This window comes from Notothenia rossii (assembly GCF_949606895.1).
Source record: "Notothenia rossii genome assembly, chromosome: 4".
Taxonomy (NCBI): domain Eukaryota; kingdom Metazoa; phylum Chordata; class Actinopteri; order Perciformes; family Nototheniidae; genus Notothenia; species Notothenia rossii.
In genome coordinates, this window is record NC_136902.1 from 94068742 (window position 1) to 94096204 (window position 27463).

General features: G+C 39.7%; 2 protein-coding genes across 2 annotated transcripts in view; both read right to left on the reverse strand.

Moving 5' to 3' along the window:
- Nucleotides 1-421: 421 nt before the first annotated feature.
- On the reverse strand, nt 422-20327 carry LOC307037560 (uncharacterized protein). Its single transcript, XM_079678569.1, has 3 exons — nt 20280-20327; nt 8293-8347; nt 422-3454 (listed from the first exon to the last, which is right to left on the reverse strand). Exons 2-3 carry the CDS (start codon nt 8298-8300, stop codon nt 1798-1800), a joined length of 1665 nt encoding a protein of 554 aa, XP_079534695.1. The 5' UTR covers nt 8301-8347; nt 20280-20327; the 3' UTR covers nt 422-1797.
- Nucleotides 20328-24090: 3763 nt separating this feature from the next.
- LOC307037542 (uncharacterized protein) overlaps nt 24091-27463 on the reverse strand; it is a 48837-nt gene continuing 45464 nt past the window's right edge. Inside the window, exon 5 of the mRNA XM_079678522.1 lies at nt 24091-27112. Coding sequence (XP_079534648.1) covers nt 25471-27112 — 1642 coding nt within the window. The 3' untranslated portion in view covers nt 24091-25470. The remainder of the gene's footprint in view (nt 27113-27463) is intronic.

Sequence of the window (27463 nt, forward strand, 5' to 3'; positions counted from 1 at the left end):
CATGATTTCAGGCATGAAGTTAAAATAAAGCACCTTCTATATTGCAAAACACGTACAGTGGCAAAAAAACAGGGCTTTTATTAGTTTTATTTAATTGTTAAAACAAATGTACAAAGATTTCAGACATGCACTTAACATATTAAGAAAAATATAATCAGGGGACATCTGTGGGTTATTTTCTCCCCACTAAAAGATACATCTTCAAGTGTTTAAATAAACAAGCTGAGAAATGGTTGGTATTTAGCTCGTAGCTTCCCCGTTTCGGAGTTCACTGTGAAAACACTTTTTTTAAATCTATAAGATGAAACTGTTTTATTAAGTTTTTTTTCCCCACACTAGAAGAGGTACAGACCCAATTTGAGATTAAATTATACATTGTGCGTATCTGTAAAGCACAAAGCAAAATGACACTGAAACAATACAATTTAACAAGTTTTATTAAACATTTTTACAACTGATATAAAAATACAAGAGGTTAGTTAAACAAAACAAGAAGAAGCTGCTGTCTTTCAGTAGACCAAAACAGTCTACTTGTTTTTATTCATTTAAATTATAAAGATGTGCCAATGATACGAAAGGATAAAGGTTATTAAATGATAAAGCTGAACTAAACTGTTGTACTTTTTATTTTCAAATCAAAGCAATCAGTGATGAATATATAAAAAGCTATAATCTTTTCTTTCAAAGCTATCTCCACTACCACCTGTCTTTGATAACATATGAGTACTGTGATTAAAAAGAAAAACTAAGCTACAGGCTTGTCCTCAACATATTAGATATGAGTACACACACAATATGGTATAAACACTATAACACAATACTTCAGTCTCAAAATAAAATCAATCGATGATGAATATAAAAGCACTCTTTAAAAAAGACCAGAAAAGGAGGCTTGTCTGTTTCTTCTCAGAACACACACATCAGCAGATAATACAACACTATTACATTTAGTCATTTTAGACATTTCTACTTTTAAAGAAACCTCCTGTATATGTGGAACTTTATAATATATGAATTAATGCACAGTTACCTGTAGACAGGTACAAGTTGCCTCTACACGGCAGCTGCCCAGTCTTTCTGCAGAACGGTCAATCCAACATTTAAAGGATTTGTCTTAAGCACAACAGTACAGCTTAGTTTTTCCAATAACATCTTAAATCCCATGCTCAACATGCAATATACTTAACTTACTCCATGTCTTCATTAAACAAGGACCATGCATTCAAATACAGTAAACGTGAAAGATGTAAAAAAGAGAGATAATTGATGCCAGATTTGAGCTAAAAGCTCATTTCCATCTGCATTCCTTTGTCACATAAGATACGTCTTTACATACTTTGTATATAGAGGGAGGGTGCTGTTTAAACAGCAGGGGGCGTTCCTCACTCAATTTAAAACCAGAACAACGATTCAGGATCCGCATCAATCTGGCGTTCCACAAATGTTCTATCTTCGATCCACATTATACACTACAAGGTTTGTCAGGAGTTTAATGTTTAACGTAAGTTGGTACTTGAGTTGTTTTACATTTTGGGCTGCATTTGGAAACTCTACGAGTAAGGAACTTGAGTCACGAAGCACAAAGCCTGAATCGTCCTTAATGTGCAGTGAAGTGAGAATTGATTATTAAGAACCATGGAGCGCGCTGTTTCCAGGAAACATGCCATTTCAAAAGGTGATTAAACATGAATGTTCCTATGAAGCCACTATATCAACATCACACTTGGTTGAATGAAATACATTTCATCCACAGTGCAGAGCTCGTTTTCTACACTTCTGTGTTTTTTAGAACTTCTTTCATGCTTTACCAAATTCTGCTGTTTTGTAGCTCAGTGCTGACATGACTCTCTCATTTTTATCCATTTTTATTTTCATCTCCTCCAGTTTCATTGCCTTCTCTGTTTCTCCCTTCTCCTTCATCTTCTCGATCAGGAAGTCCAGGTGAACATGAGTGGCCAGGGAAACAACTTCCAGGGCGATCTCCTCCAATCTGACAACATGTTGGAAAGACTCTTCCAGAAACTGATCTTTTTCTTTCTGCAGGTCTTCAATGATCTTCTGGAGAGTTTCCAAGATACTCGTTGACTCCTCACTGCCTTCTCTACCCTTCTCATACATCTCTTTCATCTCTTCTTCTGTCTTCTTAACTCTCCTGGTCTTACTCTCATATCTCCAGTGTGTTTTCGGATGATTTGGATCACTGCACTCATCCTCACATTTAGTGCATTGTTCTTCTTTCAGGTGTTTGGATACATGACACTTCCCAGTACACACCGTGCAGTAGAGCTCATCTTTTCTGTATTGCATGACCTCACAGTGTTCTGGATACCAGGCCACTGTGCATGGATAGTGACAGTTCTCCTTACAGACTTCACAACAAACAGCTCCTCCATAGTTTAACCCTAACGCCCACCACCTACTCTCATCAACAGGTACTTTAATCTTGAAGGTTTCATTCACTTCTATTTCATACTTATCGTTATTCTTCATGTCTTGTTCGTGTTTCTTCAGAGCTTCCTGAGTCTGTCTGATCTCTCTCTGTTTCTGTTCAATGAACTGAACTCTCTCCTGCAGGTTGTGGATGCATGCTGTCAGGCCGATGCGTGAATTCAACACTTCAACAGTTTCTTTCAGGTCCTTAGGTTTGGTCCTTTTCAGGAAATCTGCGAAGTTACAGATTTCATCTTTTGTTGATTCCCATGCATTCTTTAGAGCACATTCATTTCTCTTATTTCTCTCTGTTTTCTGCTTGTTGTCAAACATGAAATGAACAGACTGATCCTTCTCGTCTTTTGCACACCTGATTTTTGCATCTTCCAGAGCTTGTAGAACATTTTTAGGTGTCATAAAATCTGAGTGTGTGATGAGGGCAATGATGTTCTCCTCTATGTCTTTTCCAAACAGAGAAACCACTGAATCAAAGACGTACATCAGTCGGTCACTCAGTCGACAGTCACTCGCTCTCAGCACCAGACACACTGCATCGATCTCATGAACTCCTTCTGTTGAGCGGAACAAGTCCAACAATCTTTCGCTGACGAGGACATTTCTCTCATTCCCTTTGGTGTCTCCAAACCCGGGAGTATCGATGATGGTCAGAGAGAAGGGCAGAGTTCTGTCTTCAAGACCAAAGACCTCGTACACGATCACGTCTGACGTCTGACTTTCTGTTTGACTTCTCTTTTCTTCCTCTACGATCTGATACCAGACATCGTCTTCATACTTCACTCCCATGGCGTAGTTAACCAGAGCGTTGATCAGAGTGGATTTTCCTGTGCCTGTTTCACCAACAAGCAAGATGGTTTTGTTTATCTTTGTTGGATCTCTTTCCCCGAGAGTCAGTCTTCTTATAGATCCAATGTTCTCTTGTTTTGGTATCAGCCGATAGACAGAAGGAGATCCTGGAGTGGTCTCAACTCTGTATTTGGTGTTATCATGTTTGTATGAGATGTTCCTGTAGAAAAGTACAAATATTATCTCCAAACTACTGAACATAGAATTAAAAAATACCACCTCACAAAAAGCGGTTACGTGTCTGTATACCTTAATCCTCCAAGAACTTTCAAATATGATTATTATATATGTTTATATATGAATTATATATTTGAATATTAATTACTCAAAGGCCACAAACTAGTTTACCTGGAACATGTATTAATGTAATAATGTTGTGATGTTATAGGTTAAAGTATTTATGTCATAATGTATTAATGTAATGATGTGAAAAAGTAGTTAGGGTAATAATGTGATTATGTAGTAATGTTATACAATGTAGAGATTTGCATTTTAGAGTGAAATCTGCAGTAAATATAATCAAATATAGTATTTTAGAGTCCACAATGTAAAATGCATTGTATTTCACATAGCTCTATACTTTGCAAATGCAAACTGTCTGATCGGCTGGAATTGAAAAGCTTAAGGGTTGTTATGTCTTATCACTATCTGAGTCACTATTTAGCAAGAAAGTGTTAGAAATTAAAATCAATGTTTTGATGGCATAATTTAGTTAGAACATACCGTCAGTTTAAATGCTATTTTATTCTGGAAAAAAACGGAAGTTCTCAATACCAAGCTTTTATTCTGAAGATTCCTTCATGACGACATCCGGGACTACCGTCCATTAGTATCATTAAAGTGGCTATTGACGCCGTTAACATGTGTTACATATAAAGTTATGAAAGAGATAAGGAGGAGAAAAGGCATGGGGAAGTAAGCAATGAATGTAAAATGTTGAAATCCTCTGTTTAACACAACAACGGACATTAAAGACGTGGAGGGCTGGCCCCCAGCAGCGCCAACCGGCCCACAGGGAGGAGCCAGCAGAGGATATTTAACAGCTGAAAAAGTGTTTTCTCTGCCCTTTGCATTTGCTCTCGAGAGCCTGGGTAGACACCTGTTTCCTTTCTCTGAACCATCGTCTGTTTGTAACATTACCGCGCCATTTTAATTAAAGTACCCATTTTAACCTTAAAGAGCAACTTCCAGGTTAAAGACACCTGTGAATAAATGTGTAGGAAAATGATGAATACACTAGATTTTCTAAAAAATATACAGAAATATACACTCCAGCGTCGTTTTTGTAAGAAATGTTCACTTCCGCATAAAAAAGCCTCGGCACGTGACCTCCCGCGTGTGACGTAACACGGGGGACACAAGGGGGAGAGCGGCCGGTGTAACGTATTAATAAACATGGATCCCAATGCTAGTTTCGACACAGAAGACACAGAAGAAGTTGAACATGAATATTCGAATGCATATGACGGACCACAACCTTATAATGATGAGCCTGCTAGGCGTCCAAGAGACCAGGAGCAGCCAAGGATTAGAAGAAATAACGGCCATCGGAGAGAAATGGAGCTGTGGTGTGTGGAGAACCAGTGGAGAACTGGGAAGCTATCTTGGTCAGTCACCGGCGTTAGCTACAGAATGTTAGCTAACGTCACATCACAACATTGTGAAGTTAGCTATCATATATCAGGCTATAACTAAAGTAGCATTGATAATATAGTAACGTTACTGGCAGGACTGTTGATACTGATCAATAACAGAAACTAATGCGCAAGTATCAGCCGTATCTCGCGTTACCTAATGCAAATCCACACTACGTCTTACGGTGCCGTGTACCGGAGGGGAGAGAGAGAGAGCAGCGAAGGGGGGGGGGGAGAGAGAAGTAATACGGTTTCCTGATAAAGCTGTGGAGAGTATGTGCTGCAGGGAGGTGGATGCACAACGCACCCAGGAAAGAACGCAAGCTCCGGTCCTTTTTACTGTGGACTCGATGTCCTGACAGGCTGGAGTTTGTGCAACCTGCACAAACACAATACTGCACCATGATTACAAATCAATACAATGTAAAACTACAGGAAAATACCAGCTCACTAAATCACAACCGCTCAACTCAACGCAACTACTAACTATACCCGCGGTCAGAGAGCAGAGATGTTTACCCTGTGTGATGTAATATGACGCGTTTGACGTATGACCTTAAAAAAAAGCAGTTTTTAAGAGCAGAGCTCAAAATTGCTCCTTTTCCTCTGAATTCCTTATGTCTCGTAAAACATATCAAATCCTACATTCACTTTTTTTAATTGTAATTTTCAAGCAAGTTTAAGCATAAATGTAGAAAAAATAAAAACCTGCAAGATGCTCTTTAAGCCAGAGACTCAATTAGTCTCATTTTTCCTAAGCTTCTCTCCTGGACGCGAGAATAACGAACAAAGCTAAAAAAAAGACAGCTTCACTCTCACAGCAGGCTGAAAGCAGGAGGCCTCTACATTCATGGGAAATTACTGTATGCGTTCACTTTCACTTTCATAAAAGTGTACTTGTACAACGTGAGGCTAGTCCAGACATGTCAAGTCTTTGACTACAAAGGAATAAAATGACTTATACACATGTATGGGTATAAATGGACATGTCTTTGCTTCTGCTTCTAATGGAAAATATAAAGTCAGCCTTTAGTGAGACACAGGAGTAGAAATGTACCGGTGGCCTGAGGAATTTACCTCAAAAGAATGATCGGAGGGAAAATGTACCGTAATTTTCGGACTATAAGCCGCGCCTTTTTCCCTATTTTTCGACGCTGCGGCTTATATAACGGTGCGGCTAATCTATGGATTTTTACAGCTAACAGCCAACACCTTTAACTCTATGGGCTCTATGGCCGGTCCGCGGACCCCCACCTTTAAGCGGCGGGTTCCAGCAGGAAAAGCTGGAGGCCGGAAAAGAGTGAGACAGGTAGCGCGCAAAAGTAAAAGTGGAACCGAGAGTGGTATGCCGCTGCTGCGGCTTATATTCAGGTGCGGCTTATAGTCCGAAAATTACGGTAATTAACAGCTGGAACTAATTTTAAACTGGTGATTTAAGAATATACTTTAAAGTTCACCCAGTGTATCTAATCTGTGTGCTGAGATAAAGACAGGGGCACTCAATGGTGCTTTCTGCTGAAATGACTTAACAGACGAACGTCAAGACAAAAACTACCATTAATCATGACTATCCCATCAATTGCAGATCAAATGAGGAGGTTAACCGTACAAGGGAAACTCACTGTTTTTTATCCTGTTCAACTTCTATTTTTTCCCCTACTCTATATTTCCCATGAATGCCACGTCTTATCTCCGTCACACTCTCTGCCCTTCATTTTAGGGCATTTTTTAACCGGTGACGTAATGACTATACCTAAAGTTTTAATGGTGGGTCAAAATTAAATAACATGCTAAAGCTTTTTACTTTTTAACCAGTGAATTAAAGGTGGGGTAGGTAAGTTTGAGAAACTGGCTCGAGATGCACTTGTTGTTATATTCCATGGAATACTCTTAACATCCCGATAGCAATGAATATCTGAAGTGCTTTGACAACAAATCCATAAAAAAATATCATCTGTGGAAGCCGTGGTGCTGTAAAAAGCTCGACCAATCATCTGAGCCGGCTAAAGTAACTGGATGGCCTACCTGCCTCTCAGCCTTCCATCTGTGCACAAACTTATCTCGTGCCCTCATTGGTCATGTGCGCGTTCGTGTGTGTTGGAGGAGGGGCTCTGTGAGGAAGTGGCAGATATGTCCGGCTGTGTATTTTCAAATTCTAGCGCACTCGAGCCGGTTTCTCCAAAATGACCTACCCCGCCTTTAAGAAATGCACCTTAAAAGTTTATATCGGAGGGAAATAATTGTCACATTGTTATGAGAAAGGTAAAAACCTTTTTCATGACACATATTTCAAAAAGATAAACTGAAAAATAAAAAAAATTCAAACATGAAATCATTCTTGTGTGGAACAAAATATGATATTATACGAGTAACTATTCTTAACCAAAGTGACACAAATGGCATAAAATCATGTGCTTCTTATATGGGTTATTGCTGACCCACCTATGTGAGAGTGTAGAGTCCAATCACTCGTGCATCTAAGGGTTAAACTGTTTCATTATGTTGTCTGCTTTAAAACAGCAGTTCATTGAACCTGGTTCTCCAGAAGTTAGTCGAGGTAAGACCTTTCAGAGGTGGATCTGAGCCTGGTGGTAAACTTGCAGAGACTCAATAGCTTCTGATAGGTCAATCAGTAGGTCTGATTAATAGTCAGAGATTAATACAGGTCCCCGACGCAACAACAGGCTGTGTATTACAGGTCTCCTATTATGCTATTTTTAGGCATATATTACGGGTCTCAGATATATAAAAATATATGTTTTGCTCAAAATACCAAACAGACCATGCATTTTAGAAATCCCTCATACCCCTCTATTCCAGCTGTTAGAGAAACGCTGATTCTGGGTCCTTAGCTTGAACAAAAAAAAAGAGGAGGGGGAGCTTGTGCCTGCTCAGAATTCTACCGAGATACTCAGCTAAATGCTGCCGGGTTAAACGCCATATCATGTTCCAAACCACATCAAGGATTATTTCTGAAACAGTATGGAGCTCCATATTACGTCCAAAACAGTCGGGCATTGCTTCTGATATCAACGTTTCTGATAGGGCCGCGGGTCCCCATTTCAGATATTAAGTCATATCGGACGCAAATCTGGATCAGCTCCGTTTTTCCCCCGTTTTTAGAGATTTGGGTACGGAGGAAAAGAGAGGACACTTTATGAGTCTCCTGACACACCGGGGACACACCGGGGACACATCTTTATGTATAAAAGACATCGAAAAGTGCATTTTGCATGATAGGTCCCCTTTAAGGCATTCTTTTAAGGCAAGTTGTGAATTGAATCAACATGTCAAAGAACATTTTATAAAGGAGCATTTTATTGTTTTTTTAGAATACAATTTTAAACATTTTAGTATTACTCACGTTGCCATGGTGACTGGTTTACAGGAGCATGAGGATGGATTACCTGATGAGTTTTCTGCATAGAAGAAAACATGTTTTTAAATTACACAGGCTTTAAAATCACACGTATTGAGAGAAAGTGATATTTAAAACGTTTTTATCAAAATCATCAGATTTCACAGTTAAATCTGCCGGAGTTACAGCAGAAAATCAGTCTAAGAACTAAAAGATGTTTTATTAAAAATGATAAACTAAAACACACATAGGCAAGGCAAGGCAAGTTTATTTATATAGCACCTTTCAACACAAGGCAATTCAAAATGCTTTACAAAAAATGAAAGACATTAAGAAAATGGCATTTAAAATCATTCATTAAAAAGAAAAGATAATAAAATAAACATTAAAAGAAAAAATACATGGATAAAAGTTACAGTGCAGTCTAAGATGTGAATAGTTCAATTAAAAGCAGCGACAAAAAGAAAAGTCTTCAGCCTGGATTTAAAAGTAGTCAGAGTTGCAGTGGACCTGCAGGTTTCTGGGAGTTTGTTCCAGATGTTTGGAGCATAATAACTGAACGCTGCTTCTCCATGTTTAGTTCTGACTCTGGGGACAGAAAGCAGACCAGTCCCTGAAGACCTGAGAGATCTGGATGGTTCATCATTTAGCAGGAGGTCAGAAATGTATTTTGGGCCTAAACCATTCAGTGCTTTATAAACAGCAGCAGTATTTTGAAATCTATTCTTTGACTCACAGGAACCAGAGTAAAGACTTCAGAGCAGGAGTGATGTGATCCACTTTCTTAGTGTTAGTGAGGAACCAGAGTAAAGACTTCAGAACAGGAGTGATGTGATCCACTTTCTTAGTGTCAGTGAGGAACCAGTGTAAAGACTTCAGAACAGGAGTGATGTGATCCTCTCTCTTAGTGTCAGTGAGGAACCAGTGTAAAGACTTCAGAACAGGAGTGATGTGATCCACTTTCTTAGTGTCAGTGAGGAACCAGAGTAAAGACTTCAGAACAGGAGTGATGTGATCCACTTTCTTAGTGTCAGTGAGGAACCAGAGTAAAGACTTCAGAACAGGAGTGATGTGATTCACTTTCTTAGTGTCAGTGAGGAACCAGAGTAAAGACTTCAGAACAGGAGTGATGTGATCCACTTTCTTAGTGTTAGTGAGGAACCAGAGTAAAGACTTCAGAACAGGAGTGATGTGATTCACTTTCTTAGTGTCAGTGAGGACTCGAGCATGACTACACCTAGATTTATGGCTCTCTCTGTTATTTTGAACATTGCAGACTGAAGCTCAGCGCTAACTTTTATACGTTCTGCCTTGGCTCCAAAAACCATTACCTCAGTTTTATCTTTGTTTAATTGGAGAAGGTTCTGACACATCCAGTCATTGATTTGTTCAATGCACTTACTCAGTGTTTGAATTGGAGCATAGTCTGGTGAAATTGTTACGTAAATGTGTGTGTCATCTACATAGCTATGGTAACTTATTTTGTTGTTCTTCATTATCTGAGCCAGTGGTAGCATGGAGATGTTAAAGAGAAGAGGCCCCAAGATGGAGCCCTGAGGAACCCCACATGTCATATTTGTCAACTCAGATGTGTATTTACCTATAGAAACAAAGTTGTTTCTGTCCTTTAATTAGGATTCAAACCAATGTAGAACTGTTTCCGAAAGTCCCACCCAGTTTTCTAGTCGGTCTAGTAATATGTTGTGGTCAACAGTGTCAAACGCAGCACTGAGATCTAATAATACTAACACTGAAGTTCTGCCACTGTCTGTGTTTAAGTGGATGTCATTGAAGACCTTTACAAGAGCAGTCTCAGTGCTGTGGTTTGGACGAAAGCCTGACTGGAACACATCCAAACAGTTATTTAAATGCAAGAAGTTACTCAACTGTTGAAAAACAATGTTTTCAATGATTTTATCTAGAAATGGGAGGTTTGATATGGGCCTGTAATTGTTCATTACTGAAGCATCTAGATTATTCTTTTTTAAGAGCGGTTTAATGACTGCAGTTTTCAGGGCCTGTGGAAAAATACCCGAGTGAAGAGATTTGTTTACTATATGAAGTAGATCTGAGGCCATGCAAGGAAAAACATATTTGAAAAATCCTGTTGGAATAATATCAAGGCAGCAGGAGGAGGATTTCAGAAGTTGAATAATGTCCTCTAGGTTTTTATCATTAATCTGATGGAATTGTGTCATGATGTCTGAATTGATATTAGGTGGACACAGGGACAACACATCTGCTGTACCTGATGCAGAGGCACTGACTGCTTGTCTGATTTTCGCCCTAACTGAAAAGAGCTGTCAAAGGACACCAGAAACTAAATTGTAGACCTGCACCAGGCTGGGAAGACTGAATCTGCAATAGGTAAGCAGCTTGGTGTGAAGAAATCAACTGTGGGAGCAATTATTAGAAAATGGAAGACATACAAGACCACTGATAATCTCCCTCGATCTGGGGCTCCACGCAAGATCTCACCCCGTGGGGTCTAAATGAGAAACAAGAACGGTGAGCAAAGATCCCAGAACCACACGGGGGGACTTAGTCAATGACCTGCAGAGAGCTGGGACCAAAGTAACAAAGGCTACCATCAGTAACACACTACGCCGCCAGGGACTCAAATCCTGCAGTGCCAGACGTGTCCCCCTGCTTAAGCCAGTACATGTCCAGGCCCGTCTGAAGTTTGCTAGAGAGCATTCAGATGATCCAGAAGAGGATTGGGAGAAGGTCATATGGTCAGATGAAACCAAAATATAACTTTTTGGTAAAAACTCAACTTGACATGTTTGGAGGAGAAAGAATGCTGAGTTGCATCCAAAGAACACCTACTGTGAAACATGGGGGGGGGGACATCATGCTTTGGGGCTGTTGTTCTGCAAAGGGACCAGGACCACTGATCCGTGTAAAGGGAAGAATGAATGGGGCCATGTATCGTGAGATTTTGAGTGACAACCTCCTTCCATCAGCAAGGGCATTGAAGATGAAACGTGGCTGGGTCTTTCAGCATGACAATGATCCCAAACACACCGCCCGGGCAACGAAGGAGTGGCTTCGTAAGAAGCATTTCAAGGTCCTGGAGTGGCCTAGCCAGTCTCCAGATCTCAACCCCATAGAAAATCTTTGGAGGGAGATGAAAGTCCGTGTTGCCTAGCGACAGCCCCAAAACATCACTGCTCTAGAGGAGATCTGCATGGAGGAATGGGCCAACATACCAGCAACAGTGAAAACCTTGTGAAGACTTACAGAAAGCGTTTGACCTCTGTCATTGCCAACAAAGGGTATATAACAAAGAATTGAGATGAACTTTCGTTATTGACCAAATACTTATTTTCCACCATCATTTGCAAATAAATTCTTTAAAAATCAGACAATGTGATTTTCTGGATTTTTTTTTTTCATTTTGTCTCTCATAGTTGAGGTATACCTAGGATGAAAATTACAGGCCTCTCATCTTTTTAAGTGGGAGAACTTGCACAATTGGTTGCTGACTAAATACTTTTTTGCCCCACTGTATATAGTCATTTAAAGAAAGCAACATCAAACAGTATGAAACAGCCCAAATAGAAAGACCCAAGGCAAAAAGGTGATTCCGTCTCCTAATAGCAGTGATACGTTGTGTTACAGGAAGAGACTGAACAGACTGGTTAGAAGGCCAGCTCTGTCCTGGAGAGTCATCTGGACTAGGGGTGCAACAACTAATCAACTTGATCAATTCAAATTGATGACCAAATTAGTTGCCAACTAATTCAGTCGCCGATTAGTTGGTGACGTCTTCACGTGTGTTTTATGCGCCGTTAAGCTCCAACGTTATTGGTCTTTTTATCAGTAGGCTACTGGAGACATTTAAAACATATATGTCATATGTATTATTGCTACATAAACATTATATTGTTTATAATATGCAAAAAGACAAAAAAATGCGTCCATGAATTTACGATATTTCCAATCCAGACGAGAGATCTCTCTACTCTCTGTGTGCGAGGGGGCGGGGCAGTTTATACACACACACACACACACACACACACACACACACACACACACACACACACACACACACACACACACACACACACACACACACACACACACACACACACACACACACACACACACACACACACACACACACACACACACACACACACACACACACACACACACACACACACACACACACACACACACACACACACACACACACACACACACACACACACACACACACACACACACACACACACACACACACACAGCGGGGATGGCAGAGAGAACTAAGCCTCTGAGGTGTGGTTAAATGTCTCAATGCTCGTTACCAAAAGTGCAATAAGAGTTTAGCATGTAAGGGCGGTTAACACGAGCAATTTGTCTAAACATTTATCAAAAGTGCTCCACATCCAGACGGAGGAATGCACCGGGTTCGACTGTCTTTCTAGCAGCTCTGTAGCCCCATCCACGAGTAACGTTTCCACGTCAGGTGTTATGTATGCTAGCAGCAACACACAGAGTTAACCTCTTAGTCCCCATGGACCCGGTTCCGGGGCCGAAATAGCGTCATTTGCAGGAAACAACGTCTAAGGAACCTTAATATTTAATAAACTATGAACATTTTATATCCATATAACAGGAAAAACTAATTTAACTGATATTTTTCATTTTTTTCCTCTAAAAAAAAAAAACACACAATGCTAACAGTGAGCCTCTGAATTATCCTAGAGCGAAAAATGCTAACCTATTACTGCACCGAAAATCACTTCTAGCTCCCTTATTACTTATCCTAGCTGCAAATCGTTTATGATCGTAAAGACACAGAATCTAACGGTGCACACCTCAACACTGAAAGATACAAACTTGCAATGTTATCAACAAAAACGTACATCAAAACAAGTGGCGCTATGTAGCCCACAACGCTAACATGGCTTACATTTGTCTTTGTCTGGTCTAAACTGGTCTTCAATGGCATTAAAACGATAACAACGATGATGTAGTTAATCCATAGGTTAATATCCAATGTGGCTGTGTCCCCTTTGAAATGTTCTGATAATCTATAACAGGGGTCGGCAACCTTTTTGATATGAAGTGCCATTTAAAAAAAAAATTGTTATCAGCGTGCCAACGATCGAGAATTAACGGGGGAGGGGGTTGAGGAGCTTGACGCTCGTCAACTATCAGCAGGAGGGCGGGTGAGCCTCGCTGCGGGGAAGCAGTGTGTGGACCTGTCAGCGCAACTTACATGATGCCGAATTTAACAAACACATTTAAATAATTGGTTTAAACGGCATAATAATAAGGACGATCGTCCGTTCTGTGATTCTCCAGAGCACACATGTTATGATATTAGGGTCATGCAGAGAGATCGCTGTCCCTTTAAGAGAGAGAGAGAGAGAGAGAGAGAGAGAGAGAGAGAGAGAGAGAGAGAGGGGTGTGGCTTGTGCATGTGTGTTTATGGATGGTAGAGCGACAGTGAGAGAACCTATGGAGAGAATGTGTGTATGTTTCTGGAAGTGAAACGAGGAAGCAGAAAAACAGAGGTCTGTGATGTATTTTGTGAAACAGAAGAACAGCTAAATAAATGCAACGGCCTCCCAAGAAGAGCTCGCCTCTCTCCAGTCATTTAAGCTAAAGTGGGTTATTGAACCTGAAGCTTGTTGCTTCTGCCCTCCTCGACTACGGTCTGGGAGCCGACAGGAAAGTTCAACACACAGATGGCCAGTCCGCCCCTTTGTAGCATATTATTTCGATGAGAGATGAGCAGATCGCCACTGGGCTTTCAACTAAAGACACAGCCACGCAAAAACTGCGGCATTTGTACAGCTCCTTATGGGTACTGCAATTTGTGAAGTGCTTTCCTCTGTGGTGAAACGATCAGCACTGCACCACGGAGGAAAGCGGCAGAAAGTCGCCTGAAGATAAAGAGAGTGGGGCTGCGTTGCGTGCATGGCTTCCTTCTGCAGGGAACGGGGAGACGCTCTGGCGGCGGTCTCGGTCAGGATCCGAAAATACCATTTAAATATTTAGCACACTTATTCCACTTATTCCTGGTGTGCCACTGGTTACGGTGCCGCGTGCCAATGCTGGCACGTGTGCCAGGGGTTGCCAACCCCTGATCTATAAGTAATAAAACTGCAATTCCGTTTTAAAATAGTAGAGCAGGCCATTCCTACGCTCTGTAGCTTCATTGAATTCGCGAAGACCCCATCTTTGTTTTTTAACATGAGTGTGTGCGGGACGATTTCCCTTCGATTATATTGGCTCTAACGGTCAGAAAGAGATGTCACATGTCAAAATCGAAGAAGGGGAGCCAGAGATATGGAAAATCCAACCAAATGGCCCCAGAAGAGGGTTTTTTTGCTAAATCTGTCTAAAAAGGTCAAATATCACTTTTTTTGCATCAATCTTGATAAAGGGTACTGCTTATATGTTGTACTTTGGATTCCTAAAGCTTTCAGTCTACTAACCCATCATCCAAGGTTAGTTTTCACTATAAGTACAAAATATGTTTTGGACGGACACTATAATTTACAGTTTTCTGTAAATGTTCAACCATGTTCAATCTGAATTTTCTTTAAAATAAAAAATATCTATATTGATTCTGACTCTTCTACATCCAACTCACAGGTTTATCATTACTTTGAGAAAAAAGATTATTAAATTTACCCCCTTTAGAAGGGAGGATATGGTCATTTGTTCTGGGAATGTCATTTTTGAGCCTGAAACCTGAAAAACAGGCTTGGGGCTCTAACTCAATGATACAAACATGGGTTAATGATTAGAGGTAACTGAGTTATTTATATTGTTAAAGTTTCAGCTATTCTGTTTACAGTTCTGTCATCACATTATTTAATATAATTACAACACGTTCTCACTCCCAACCCGTCACATGTTGACGGACGGTCAGGGCCCCTCCCCGTCACTATTACGTACAGGCTACCCCTTGAGAGTCAGTTTTCAACGGGCAGGGAGTCTCATTGACTTGCATAGAGCTCCCTGAACGTTGGTAATAGAGCAGTTGGGATCGCGGTGAAATGCTCTCCTCAGATCCATTCTCACAGCGTTTATCAACCTTTTTCTAACTCAATATCAAGCCACACTTATTGTTTTTACTTCTTTATTTTAATTGAATAATTTCGGACTTTTGTTTCCGTCAGTTATGGGGAGAGTAGGGGCTCAAAACTGAAATCTGTATTGTTTCATCGTTTTTTCCTTCTAATTTTGTATTCTTTTCTAAACCACACACTGTTATTTACTCAACAATAACCAGTGATGGGCAAGTTACTTTTAAAAAATAACTAGTAATAGTTATAGTTACTGCTCTCAAAATGTAACTAGTTACTTTATTAGTTACTAAATTATAAAAGTAACTAGTAATAAGTTACTTTACTTTACTTTAAAAATAATAACAATACAAATACAAGTTTTTGTGTTGTTTTTTGCTGACTAGTTATCTGAAGGGTCAGACTCGACCGTTGCGATGGGCAGCATGTCCTCAACAACATACCTGGCAATCAATCTGTTTAGTTGACTCTGGGTGACATGTGGCGATTTAAAAAAATAGTTTTTTGGTTGTTTAGATGGTGTTGCTTCATCTGGGTCACTGCCGGTGGTTGAGACGGTGGGGTCTTTGGCGACTAGTTTTATAGCCCCATGTACATTAGTTAGGTGCTTCAGGAGATTGGCATTGCTGTTTTTCGATGTGGACAATGTTTTCTGTCCTGCACACAGTGGTTATATTTCCAAGTTGCAAATGCGCTGCTGCTCTCGCTGATACTTGCATCTGCCACTGTGTATGTGTGTGTGCTGGTGGTGAGCGTTGCCGTGTGTGTGTGTGTGTGTGTGTGTGTGTGTGTGTGTGTGTGTGTGTGTTAGCATTAGCAAGTGTTCGTGTGTGTATTTTCCTATGGTATTTTCCCCATAAGGCAAGATCCGCCCAACTCTGTCTCTGATTGGCTTACCCTGAAATGTTACCCCACGTTAACCAATCATCACTCCTCTCTGGTCACTTTCACTTTTCCATGGTGCTGTGAGAGGACATCGCTGTATTCGCCTGTAAGTTACATCCGCAGGGAGATTCGGTTCAGTTCCATCACATAATGTAACGCAGTAACGCACCCATTTAAATCACAGTAACTATAACGGCGTTACTTAATGGGAATATGTAACTAGTAATGCTATTAGTTACCGCAAAGAGTAGTTAAGTTACAGTAACGCATTACCTTGTAACGTGTTAGCCCCAACACTGACAATAACACATAATTATCCTTGTGTTTATTTATTTGTTTGATTAATAAACACAAGTTGGAGTCCGTCAGGACCGAGGGTCGGAGCAGCTCATTTGCTTTACAGAATTTTACACCCGGAAGTAAGTATTCTCTCCGCTTCGCTTGACAAACCCTGTGATAGTCCTCAAGCTCTGTGATTGGATGTTTGAGTGTGCTCCGAGGGTTACGCCGAGCGGTGAAGAGCACTTGAAATGGGATGGAACCACGGCAGACTGTCCAAAACTGGATTTGAACGGGTCCACCCCGTCCCCCCCTCCCCCACCCCGTCCCCAGAACTACATATGCTGGCTATTGTGTGTTTCGCAACATGTTCTCTATCTATGGCACGTGTCTACTGGGAGTTGTAGTTTTAAAAGACGTTTTGGTATTTCCCATAATAAGAAGTTGCCAGTATTAAACTGTGAACATCCCTGGAGGTTTAGGGGATAGGAAACACTCACATTTAAAACATATCATTAATAAATGGGTGAAAATTGCTTGTGCCCATAATGGGCAGCATTAATATATACCCACATGCCAGCTAAGGTCAGAAGAGCTTTATTTAACAGCTGGTCTTATGTCTGTGTCCTCCTCAACCGGTTTAGCCCTGAGCCTGTTTTTCAGGTCTCAGGCTCAAATATGGCATTCCCTCTAAAAGGGTTAAATTAATAATCTTTGTTCTCAAAGCAAGGTTACATCTGTGAATTTGTTGTAGAAGTGTCAGAATCAATATAGATGTTTATATTTTAAAGTAAATTCAGATTGAACACAGTAAAAAAAAATGTAAATTATTGTGTCCGTCCAAAAAAAAAGAAATGTTTAAAAGAAGCGTGACACATGGCTCGACTTATGTCAACGAAGCACAGCTCCCCAAACTGTTCCCGTTGTGATTATAAGTTATTTGAGATGATCAAATGTGCATCAGACTTTCTGCCCTTTACCGTTTGTTTACTCACTAATCACATCTCCCCTGAATGTTAGGCTATTTATTTTTTTAATACAACTGCTTTCATTGTGACGCCATGTTTACAGTGAGAACAGCTGCTGAGGCCAGTGCAGAAAGCAGAACAGTGTGTATAATATATATCACTCAATAATATAAGTAACAGGCCGACTTTACACACTTTATTTGTATGCTTTAGTAAATATCTACAAATAAACAGTAGATATTTTTCAGGAAACCAAATAGTGCTTCACATCCTACCATATACATGAGCTGTTGCCTGATATATATTACATGCTTTAAGAGCTGTATGTGTGTGTTATGGAGTGTATGTGTCTGTTGTAATTGCATGTGCCGCCAGCAGCATGTAAATATCCCCTCTGTGCAGTGGCGGCGCCAGGGTATGGCTGGGGTAGGCTACAGCCATACCAAGAAATGGCTTAGCCCCACCATGAAAAATGATGTTAAAGTAAGCAAAATAAAGTCTGCCAACTCGCGCCGAGTAAATTGCACAGACAGCAGTTAGTAAGACTGATTTCAGTAGCCACTTGTCTGGAAATACTGAAGACTAGAAACGGTTTTGAAAACTTTTGTCACGTAGTGATCGTCTTCTCAATAGAACATCTTTGATAATGTCTTCTGGCCAATCAGAATCAAGATAACGGCGTGGTGTTGTTGCAGGAAGTCCCGACGGAGAATAATTTTGCTGTAGTAGGCTACATCTCTAACATCACGTGTTGGTAGAAATCAACACGTAATGAATTAAGACCCCACGGTTTGATGATTGATAGGTGTGTGTGGGCTGTCTTTCATTTTGACTCACAGAACAATGGGGGCTATCCACCCTTATCCACAATGTAAAGTAATTCACACAGTCTCTTCCCTCTTCTCTCTGTGAGGAGCAGCAGCTTCAGCTTTCAGAGCAAAGTAACAAAAAACTAAAATGGCATTCATTTTTTAAATGTGTCGTGTAGTAATAGATTAATTTATTTTTCTTCTTAAGAGAGCACCAGAATGTGTATTTTATGTTAGTATTTCAAAAAATCTCCTGGGGAGAATCCCCCCAGACCCCCCTGCAGGGGTTGGGTTTTCAGCATGTCAACTCTTTCACCTGTGGGGAAATTGCTGGATTGGCTCCAGGTCGCCCTTTTTATTTACTACAAGACAAATGTGCCTTTTTATTTCATACAGTTCAATTTGGATTGAGACAGGGAAATAATCTAAACCTCACGCGTGGCGTTTCACTGTCAAGGGGAGCGTGTATGTAATTACATTGCAAATACTGATTTGAGCCCCACCACTGTTAGCCCTACCATAGATTACCCAACAAAAATACTCTGGAGCCGCAACTGCCTCTGTGGGACAAATAAAGCAGGGCTGCCAACATTTCAGTTCAGCTTGGAGTGAGATTTTTTTTGGTGAACCGAAAAAAGAAACGTTCATGTGTACAGTGTTACAAACTAGGGTTTCCCATTAATGTACCGGGGCTACAGTAGAATGCGCACATACACAGTGTACCCGCAACTCTTACAATGAAGGCTCGATAATCAGCTCACAGCATATAAAATGGCATATAGGTGTAAGCAGAGGTAAAGTGCTATTTTACAAGTGGGGGAAGATTATTTTTTTTAAATATTGAAGTTAAATGCATCAATCTGGTGCATTTTCAGAGCAAAAGGAATTTAAGGATACATCTCTCAACACCCATATGAAACAGAACTGTAAACAGATTTTCTTTTTCTTTATGGATATTTAACAAATCATTCACCTTTTAAACTGTATTCTTGTTTTACTGTCATAGCATTTCATAACTGTTTTTCATTTATTCTCATAAATGATGACCAAACCGTTTGAGACCCACTGAGATAACTAGACTAAAGTTAACTATCTAAACAGAGTCCCTTACCTCACTGAGCTGCAGTTATGTCTCTCAGTCTGACAGGACAGAGCTCTCCCTCTCATTGTTTTAGAAACAGCTTCTAATATCCGTTAGCGTAGCTAGCTAACCAGATGCTAACAACAACAATGCAAATAGAGAGTTTGGTAGAAATGCTGTATAATAGTAAAGTTTTACATTATAAATATTCCCCAAAATTATTCAAAAGCATATTCTTCCAAACTCTCTGCTGTAGTATGAGCACCAGGAGACTATTGATGTGTGTGGTGAGTTTGGTAGTGATAAGCTGTATAATAGTGATTGAATATGATTGTTTTCTCTTTTTTCGGAGTTGCACTTTGCAGACGGTCCCTGAGCACTCGTTCCTTCTCCGGCTGCGGATAGAGACCAATGTAATGTGTCCAGCTCGGAGGACGGCGCGTATTGGCTTTTTTTTAAATCAAAATGTGATTGTAGTTCGTTGTCAACCTTACCACAGAACTTAGGAGACGTCATTTGTGTCTGAATAACGTTTTGTTCATGAGTTATTGATCTGTGAAATCAGAATCTCCCAATATCGTTCCAACTTTACTGAACTAAGCCAGAAGACCGTCTCATTTCGTAGACCGCTCAGTTTGCTGTTCCTTCACTTGTTTTTATATACATTTATTTTTGGACGAAAACTTAGCGTGAGGAAAGGCATGTGTGGCGTGAGTGCGTGAGATATGGGTTAATTGCGTGACTCTCACGCTCAATGCGTGAGTCTTGACAGCCCTGAATAAAGGGATTTTGATTCTGATTTATATTGCGTTATAATTATGAGATAAAAGTGAAAAACGTTCTTCTGCAAAGTTTGGCTTTAATCTCAGAACTCCGACATAAATCCTGCTTCCTGCTTCCTGCTCTAAAGTGTTCTTACCTTTGTCGTTGTTCTCTGAAGATGAGGAAGCAGAGAGCAGGGAGCGTTTTAAATACCAGTGGGAGGGGCAGGATTCTCTTTGGTCACATGATTTCACAGAAACAAACTGTTTCTGTGAAATCATGTGACCAAAGACCTTCCTGCCCCCTCCCTCCATAAACTGTTTTATCTTAAAATCTATTTGTTAAAGATGTGATTGTGTTGCAGGCTCAACAAGCTAGTGAGGAAAACACCCTTTGAGAACATTTCCCCACAACATGAACTGGAAAGCTGAATAAAAATATCTCCTAATTATTTAACACAATGTTTTTTCCGGTATTTAGCAGGTGCTGCTTTACCTGTGTCTGTTTATTCAATCAATCAAATGTTATTTATCAAGTCTATTGTCAGAAATGACACATAAGTCTCAGGGGCTTTACAGCACTATACCCTCTGACCTTAGACCATTACAGCAACAAGGAGAACCTCCCAAAGAAACCCAGCAGTTAACGGGGAAATGGAAGAAACCTTGGGGAGAACAACACGTATACATATCATTATAAATGATTATTATAAACTCACACAGTTATCACTGCTAGAGCAGCAGCTGTTACCTGTTTAACACACGTGATGAACACCCTGCTGCATCCTGTCTTCATGCTGGGCCTTAGAGGCCCGGGAAGCATTACTGACTACGGTACAACAGCACCCTCCCTCCCTCCTCTACATACAGTACAAAGAATCGAAAGTCAATAAATGCACTATTTTATGACTTTTTTCTTTTTAAGTGAATTGTATTGTGCTTCCTTTTTGGAGGTGCCTTAAGATTTACCAAAGCTAAGCTGTATGTGATGTACATGAGCCAACAAAGCCTTTCCATCTTTGAATTGACAGTCCTGCAGAAAGACTGAGCAGCTGCTGTCTCAGAGGCATGTTTCTGACGTGAAGAGGGAACTTTGAACTTTTGTGTTTGGTGTAAAAGATGACATGTGTATTCACCATCAGGATGTTACTTAGCTTAGTTTGTTCAAATCACACTCATCACATGTATATCAAAGAGAGGAGGCTTTCCTTGTTCTTTAAAACACAAATAACATCAATTATTTTACTGTAAGTTCTTTAACTGCATTTCATTGATACACTTTACTAAAGTAAGGTTTTGAATGCAGGACTTTTACCTGCAGTATTTTCATAGTAAAGTTTAAGTACTTTTCCAGCTGTTAATAATTATTTGAAATCAAAACGATATATTTAAAACAGGGTGAGCTTCATCGTGAGGAAGATCTGACATCCTGTTTGAATCCAGGAGAGGGCAGTAGTGCTACATTAAGGATGGAGGCTGCAGTAACAACCCACTTTGGAAGAAGAGTAAAATATGAAACTGTATTTAACGTATGTTTTATCTCCAGGAATTTAGCGAGCAGCACATCATGTCATGGAGGAGAACCACAGCCAGGAAGCAGGTAGAAACCATCTGTTAGAGCCACAAAGTTATTATTTCGATTCATAATTTGATAAAAGATTTAATGATGGAAAATGATTTATATTGCCATGGTGAATATGTTTAGTGATTGTTTAATTTTATATCGTAAATATGATCTGTTTCCTTGTACCTTCCGGTGTGTATTTAAAGAGCCTGTGACATTTAATGTATCATATGTTCGCCGAATTGACATGAAAGCACTAATAAATGTAGTTTCATCCACTTGAGTTTACAAAAATAATCGTTTTTTTTTTAATATCACATCCGACGGGAGGAAATTCAGCAGCTCTCACTACCGATTTGTAATCCTAATTTAATCATCATCTTCACCACGATCATCTATGTTTATGTTCGCCGAATTGACATGAAAGCACTGACAAATATGAATATACTGTAGTCAACTTCATTAAAACGTTATTAACGTGCCTAAACTCAGTAATTCACCATTTCTACGCATGACAACACACTTTGTCCGTGTTTGGCTCTCTCGCCGCACAGTGAAGCGTTCCCGCATTGATGTCACTTCCGGCTTCCCCCAAAATGTTCCCGCGATGTTCGAAATTATTGATATTTATCGGAACGGTATCGCTTTTTCTTTTTTAAACTGACGGTTCGAGATTACTAGTAGCCCACTATTTCATTGCACAACAGTTGTTGGGTTCGTGTCACAGGCTCTTTAAGTGAGGTGTGTATTTAAGTGAGGTGTGTATTTAAGTGAGGTGTGTATTTAAGTGAGGTGTGTATTTAAGTGAGGTGTGTATTTAAGTGAGGTAATTGAAGACAGCCGGCGTGCTCGGAGACCTGATGAGACGGGGAGCGGAACAGTTTTTTGACCGCAAATTGCCGACAGAAACTAGTGTTGCAAATTGGACTGCAAACAAAGTATAGTTTAGTTTATATAGGAAAGCATACCGCCGAAATATTGTTTAAAGATTTGTTATTTTGAGACTATTTAAGTCAATACTTCTTTGTTAATAAATTACATATTTTTGACTGAAAACCTTCGGCTGCTTATTGTTTTGGATTGCGTGTAGTCAACCCCGCTCTATAGTGGCAAGAGGATACCCTTGATGCCATTACACCATCGGATCACCGACACACAGGTCAGTGTTCTTTAATTAATAAAAGAACTGGATCTTCTTGACATCAGGAGAATACATATTATTGGTTTTAACGATAAATAGGCAATGTTTTTTATTAAAGTACTAACACCTCACTGTGAAAATACTATATGAAGGGAAAAGTCCTGCATTTAAACCTTAAAGTATCAGAAACATGTAGTTAAAGTAAAAGTATTGATTATGCAGTAAAATCTAGTTAGAGTAATCCACACATCTGGAGAAACATGGCTGCTCCATTTGAAGTCTCCTCCAAACGCGTTCAACCAAAGCGACCTTCATCTCCCGGAGTCAGACGACACAGCTGATGGATCCTTCAGCGTATCCCAGAATTCATTGCGCCGGTGTCCAGTGAGTTTTGACGTCCGTCGACTCAGAGGAAAATACTAGTAAGTATTGTTTTTTAATTCACTCAAATATTAAACAACACAAACGTCAAACCCAATAAGGGCCTGGGGGCGTACGTTTTTAATAACATAATAAATATGTGATATATGTAATGCTAGCTAGCTAGCTAGCTGGAGATGCTGCACTATCCTGTTAGTAGACTAGTGCCGTTTGTTTAACTGTTTATTAACCTAAGGGGGCACGATCAATTATTTTACTTTAACTGCATTTCACTGATACACTTTACTAAAGCAAGGTTTTGATTGCAGGACTTTTACCTGCAGTATTTTCATAGTAAAGTTTTAGTACTTTTCCAGCTGTAAATAATTAATTGAAATCAAGATAATATATTTTAAGCTGGGACAATTATTCCCTAACATGGAGTTACTCTGAATGTTTCATATTGATTCAAATAATGAACCAAACTTGTGCTCTTATATTAAATATTCATAAACTTGCACATGTCTAATCTAATCTAGAATGAAACTTCAGGAGACGTAATGAAATGTCTACTTTAGCATATTTTAAAAACATTTATTTAAATGTTTTTGAAACATATCTTCAGGAGAAACAAAATCACCTGCTTTGGATATTTATTACTTTTTGACCAAAAACTTTCCCAATAATCAGAGAACCATGACTGTTTCTGTTTTTAAGAAAACTAAATATCTGTGGAGAGGATTTTTAATTAGGGTCAACACCTGATTTCCATCTTTCTGATAACTTTGAAAGATTTGAGTGATTCAACATCAAATGTATTTCTAATGTAATTATACATTCATCAAAACCCCAAGAGGCCGCATCGAGCTTTGCTCAGAAGTCACACGATCACAGAAGAAGCTGCTGTCTTTCAGTCGACCACAACAGTCTACTTGTTTTTATTGATTCACTTGATATATGGTTACAAATGATTACACATGATAACAATGATTACATGATGAAGAAAAAGAATCTGAACTAAACTGCTGAAACTCAAGTCTCAAAATAAAACCATAAATGCTTCATATCTAAAAAGGTCAAATGCAAAGTAACTGAATGCAAATCTTAAAAACAGGAGACGTTTCTTTCAGCTCTGTCGTCACTGACACCTGTTTCCTAAACAACACAATCAAGGTGATCATCATCATACATGGTTCAAGAAACACCACAAACATCAGCTTTTTATGCACAAATGATCAAATGATGAAGAAAAAAGATGAACTCAACCGACAACAATCAAGTCTCCAAATAAAGCAACTCAAGATGAACATCTAAAAAGTTATAAATGCAACTCATAAAAAACTAGAAACGGAGTTTTTTCTTTGTTCTACTTTCCAGCAGAAAGCTGCGTCTCTTTTATATGCAGGACATGTGATGAGTGTGATTTGAAGAAACTGAGCTGCAGGTTGAACATCCTCATATGTGGAGAATACACAATAACATCAGAACAAATGATTACACATCGTCTTTTACACCAAACATAGTTTAAAAACCAGTCAAAAGCCTCAAGAGCTGCAAATTCTTTCTGCAGAACTGTCAACTAAAGATTCAAAGGCATCATTTTCTTATTCCAAAAGTATATCAGTCAATTGACTTTACATGAAAAGAACAAGTCATCAAATCATGCATTGCTTTATTTGCCATGCTTTGTATACAGAGGAGAGAGAGAGCTGCTGTAGCTAACATTGAACAGCAGGGGGGGCTCTTTCCTCCATTTGAAACCAGAGCAACAATTGAGGGTCTGTGTTCGTCTGGAGCTCCACAAACTCTCTCAATGATATTCATGCTGGTAACGACGAGTCTCCTCATCCAACATCTCTTCCTAACCATCCTTCACTTTGTGTTCTTCTGCTCGGTAACCAGCTGGAGGAGCATGCACAGTCGGCACGTTACCAAGGCGTACAGTCCTCACGGAACTACGCTGACATTGTGAGGAGGGACTTTGGGTCACAAAGGACAAAGTGAACCCACAAGGTTGAAGATATGAATGATATAACGTAATAACGTGAAGTAAGGATTGGTTATTGAACGGTAAACCACAAAGGGCGCTGTGTCCAGGAATTAAAACATTTTAAAAAAGGTGAACACACGTAAAATATGAAAACATTATATCAACATAACACTTGGTATAATGAAATACCTTTCATCAAAGTGTAGAGCTTGTTTTCTACTCAGCTTTGTTCCCTCTACCAATAGCTGCTCATTTACCAGACAAGTAGCCCCACACTGATTTGGCTCTCTGGTTTTATTTCAGTTTACTTTTCATCATTTCCAGTTTCTTGACCTTCTCTGTTTCTCCCTTCTCCTTCATCTTCTCAATCAGGAAGTCCAGGTGGACCTGAGTGGAGAGTGAAAGACCCTTCAGGGCGATCTCCTCCAGTCTGACAACATGTTGGAAAGACTCTTCCAGAAACTGATCTTTATCTTTCTGGAGGTCTTCAATGTTCTTCTGGAGAGTTTCCAAGAGGCTAGCTGACTTCACACTATCATCTTTACCCTTCTCATACATGTCTTTCATCTCTTCTTCTGTCTTCTTAACTTTCGCTGTCTTGCTCTCATATTTCCAGTGTGTTTTTGGATGACTCTTTGGATCACTGCACTCATCCTCACATTCAGTGCATTGTTTTTTTTTCACATGTTTGGATACATGACACTTCCCAGTACACACCGTGCAGTACAGGTCATTTGTATGGCCTTCTTCTGATACACTACACCCTTTGTTGCATATTGTGCATTTGTATTGCATGACTTCACAGTTTCTTGGATACCAGGCCAGTGTGCATGGATAGTGACAAGTCTCCTTACAGGCTTCACAGCAGACAGCTCCTCCATAGTTACCTCCGAACGCCCACCATCTCCACTCATAGACAGGTTCTTTAATCTTGAAGGTTTCATCCACTTCTATTTCAAAGTCCTTGTTGTTCTTCATGTCTTCTTCGTGTTTCTTCAGAGCTTCCTGAGTCTGTCTGATCTCTCTCTGTTTCAGTTCAATGAACTGAACTCTCTCCTGCAGGTTGTGGATGCAGGCTGTCAGGCCGATGCGTGAATTCAACACTTCAACTGTGTCTTTCAGGTTCTGTGGTTTTTTCTTTTTCAGGAAATCTGCAAAGTTACAGATTTCATCTTTTGTTGATTCCCATGCATTCTTTAGAACACGCTCATTTCTCTCATTTCTCTCTGTTTGCTGCTTGTTGTCAAACATGAAATGAACAGACTGACCCTCCTCGTCTTTTGCACACCTGATTTTTGCATCTGTCAGAGCTTGTAGAACATTTTCAGGTGTCATAAAATCTGAGTGTGTGATGAGGGCAACGATGTTCTCCTCTATGTCTTTTCCAAACAGAGACACCACTGAATCAAGTACGTACATCAGTCGGTCACTCAGTCGATATTCACTCGCTTTCAGCACCAGACACACTGCATCGATCTCATGAACTCCTTCTGTTGAGCGGAACAAGTCCAACAATCTTTCTCTGACGAGGACATCTTTGTCCTTCCCTTTGGTATCTCCAAACCCGGGGGTATCGATGATGGTCAGAGAGAAGGGCAGAGTTCTGTCTTCAAGACCAAAGACCTCGTACACGATCACGTCTGGCGTCTGACTTTCTGTTTGACTCTTCTTCTCTTCCTGTACGATCTGAAACCAGACATTTTCCTCAAACTCCACCCCCATGGCGTAGTTCACCAGAGCGTTGATCAGAGTGGATTTTCCTGAACCTGTTTCACCAACAAGCAAGATGGTTTTGTTCTTTGTTGGATCTCTTTCACCGAGAGTCAGTCTTCTTATAGGGCCAATGTTCTTTTTTTCTGGTTTCAGCCGGTGGACAGAAGGAGATCCTGGAATGATCTCAACTCTGTAGTTGGTGTTATGTTTGTATGAGATTTTCCTGTAGAAAAGCACAAATATTATCTCCAAACTACTGAACATAGAATTACAAAATACCACCTCACAAAAAAGCGGTTACGTGTCTGTATACCTTAATCCTCCAAGAACTTTCAAATATGATTATTATATATGTTTATATATGAATTATATATTTGAATATTAATTACTCAAAGGCCACAAACTAGTTTACCTGGAACATGTATTAATGTAATAATGTTGTGATGTTATAGGTTAAAGTATTTATGTCATAATGTATTAATGTAATAATGTGATTATGTAGTAATGTTATACAATGTAGAGATTTGCATTTCAGAGTGAAATCTGCAGTAAATATAATCAAATATAGTATTTT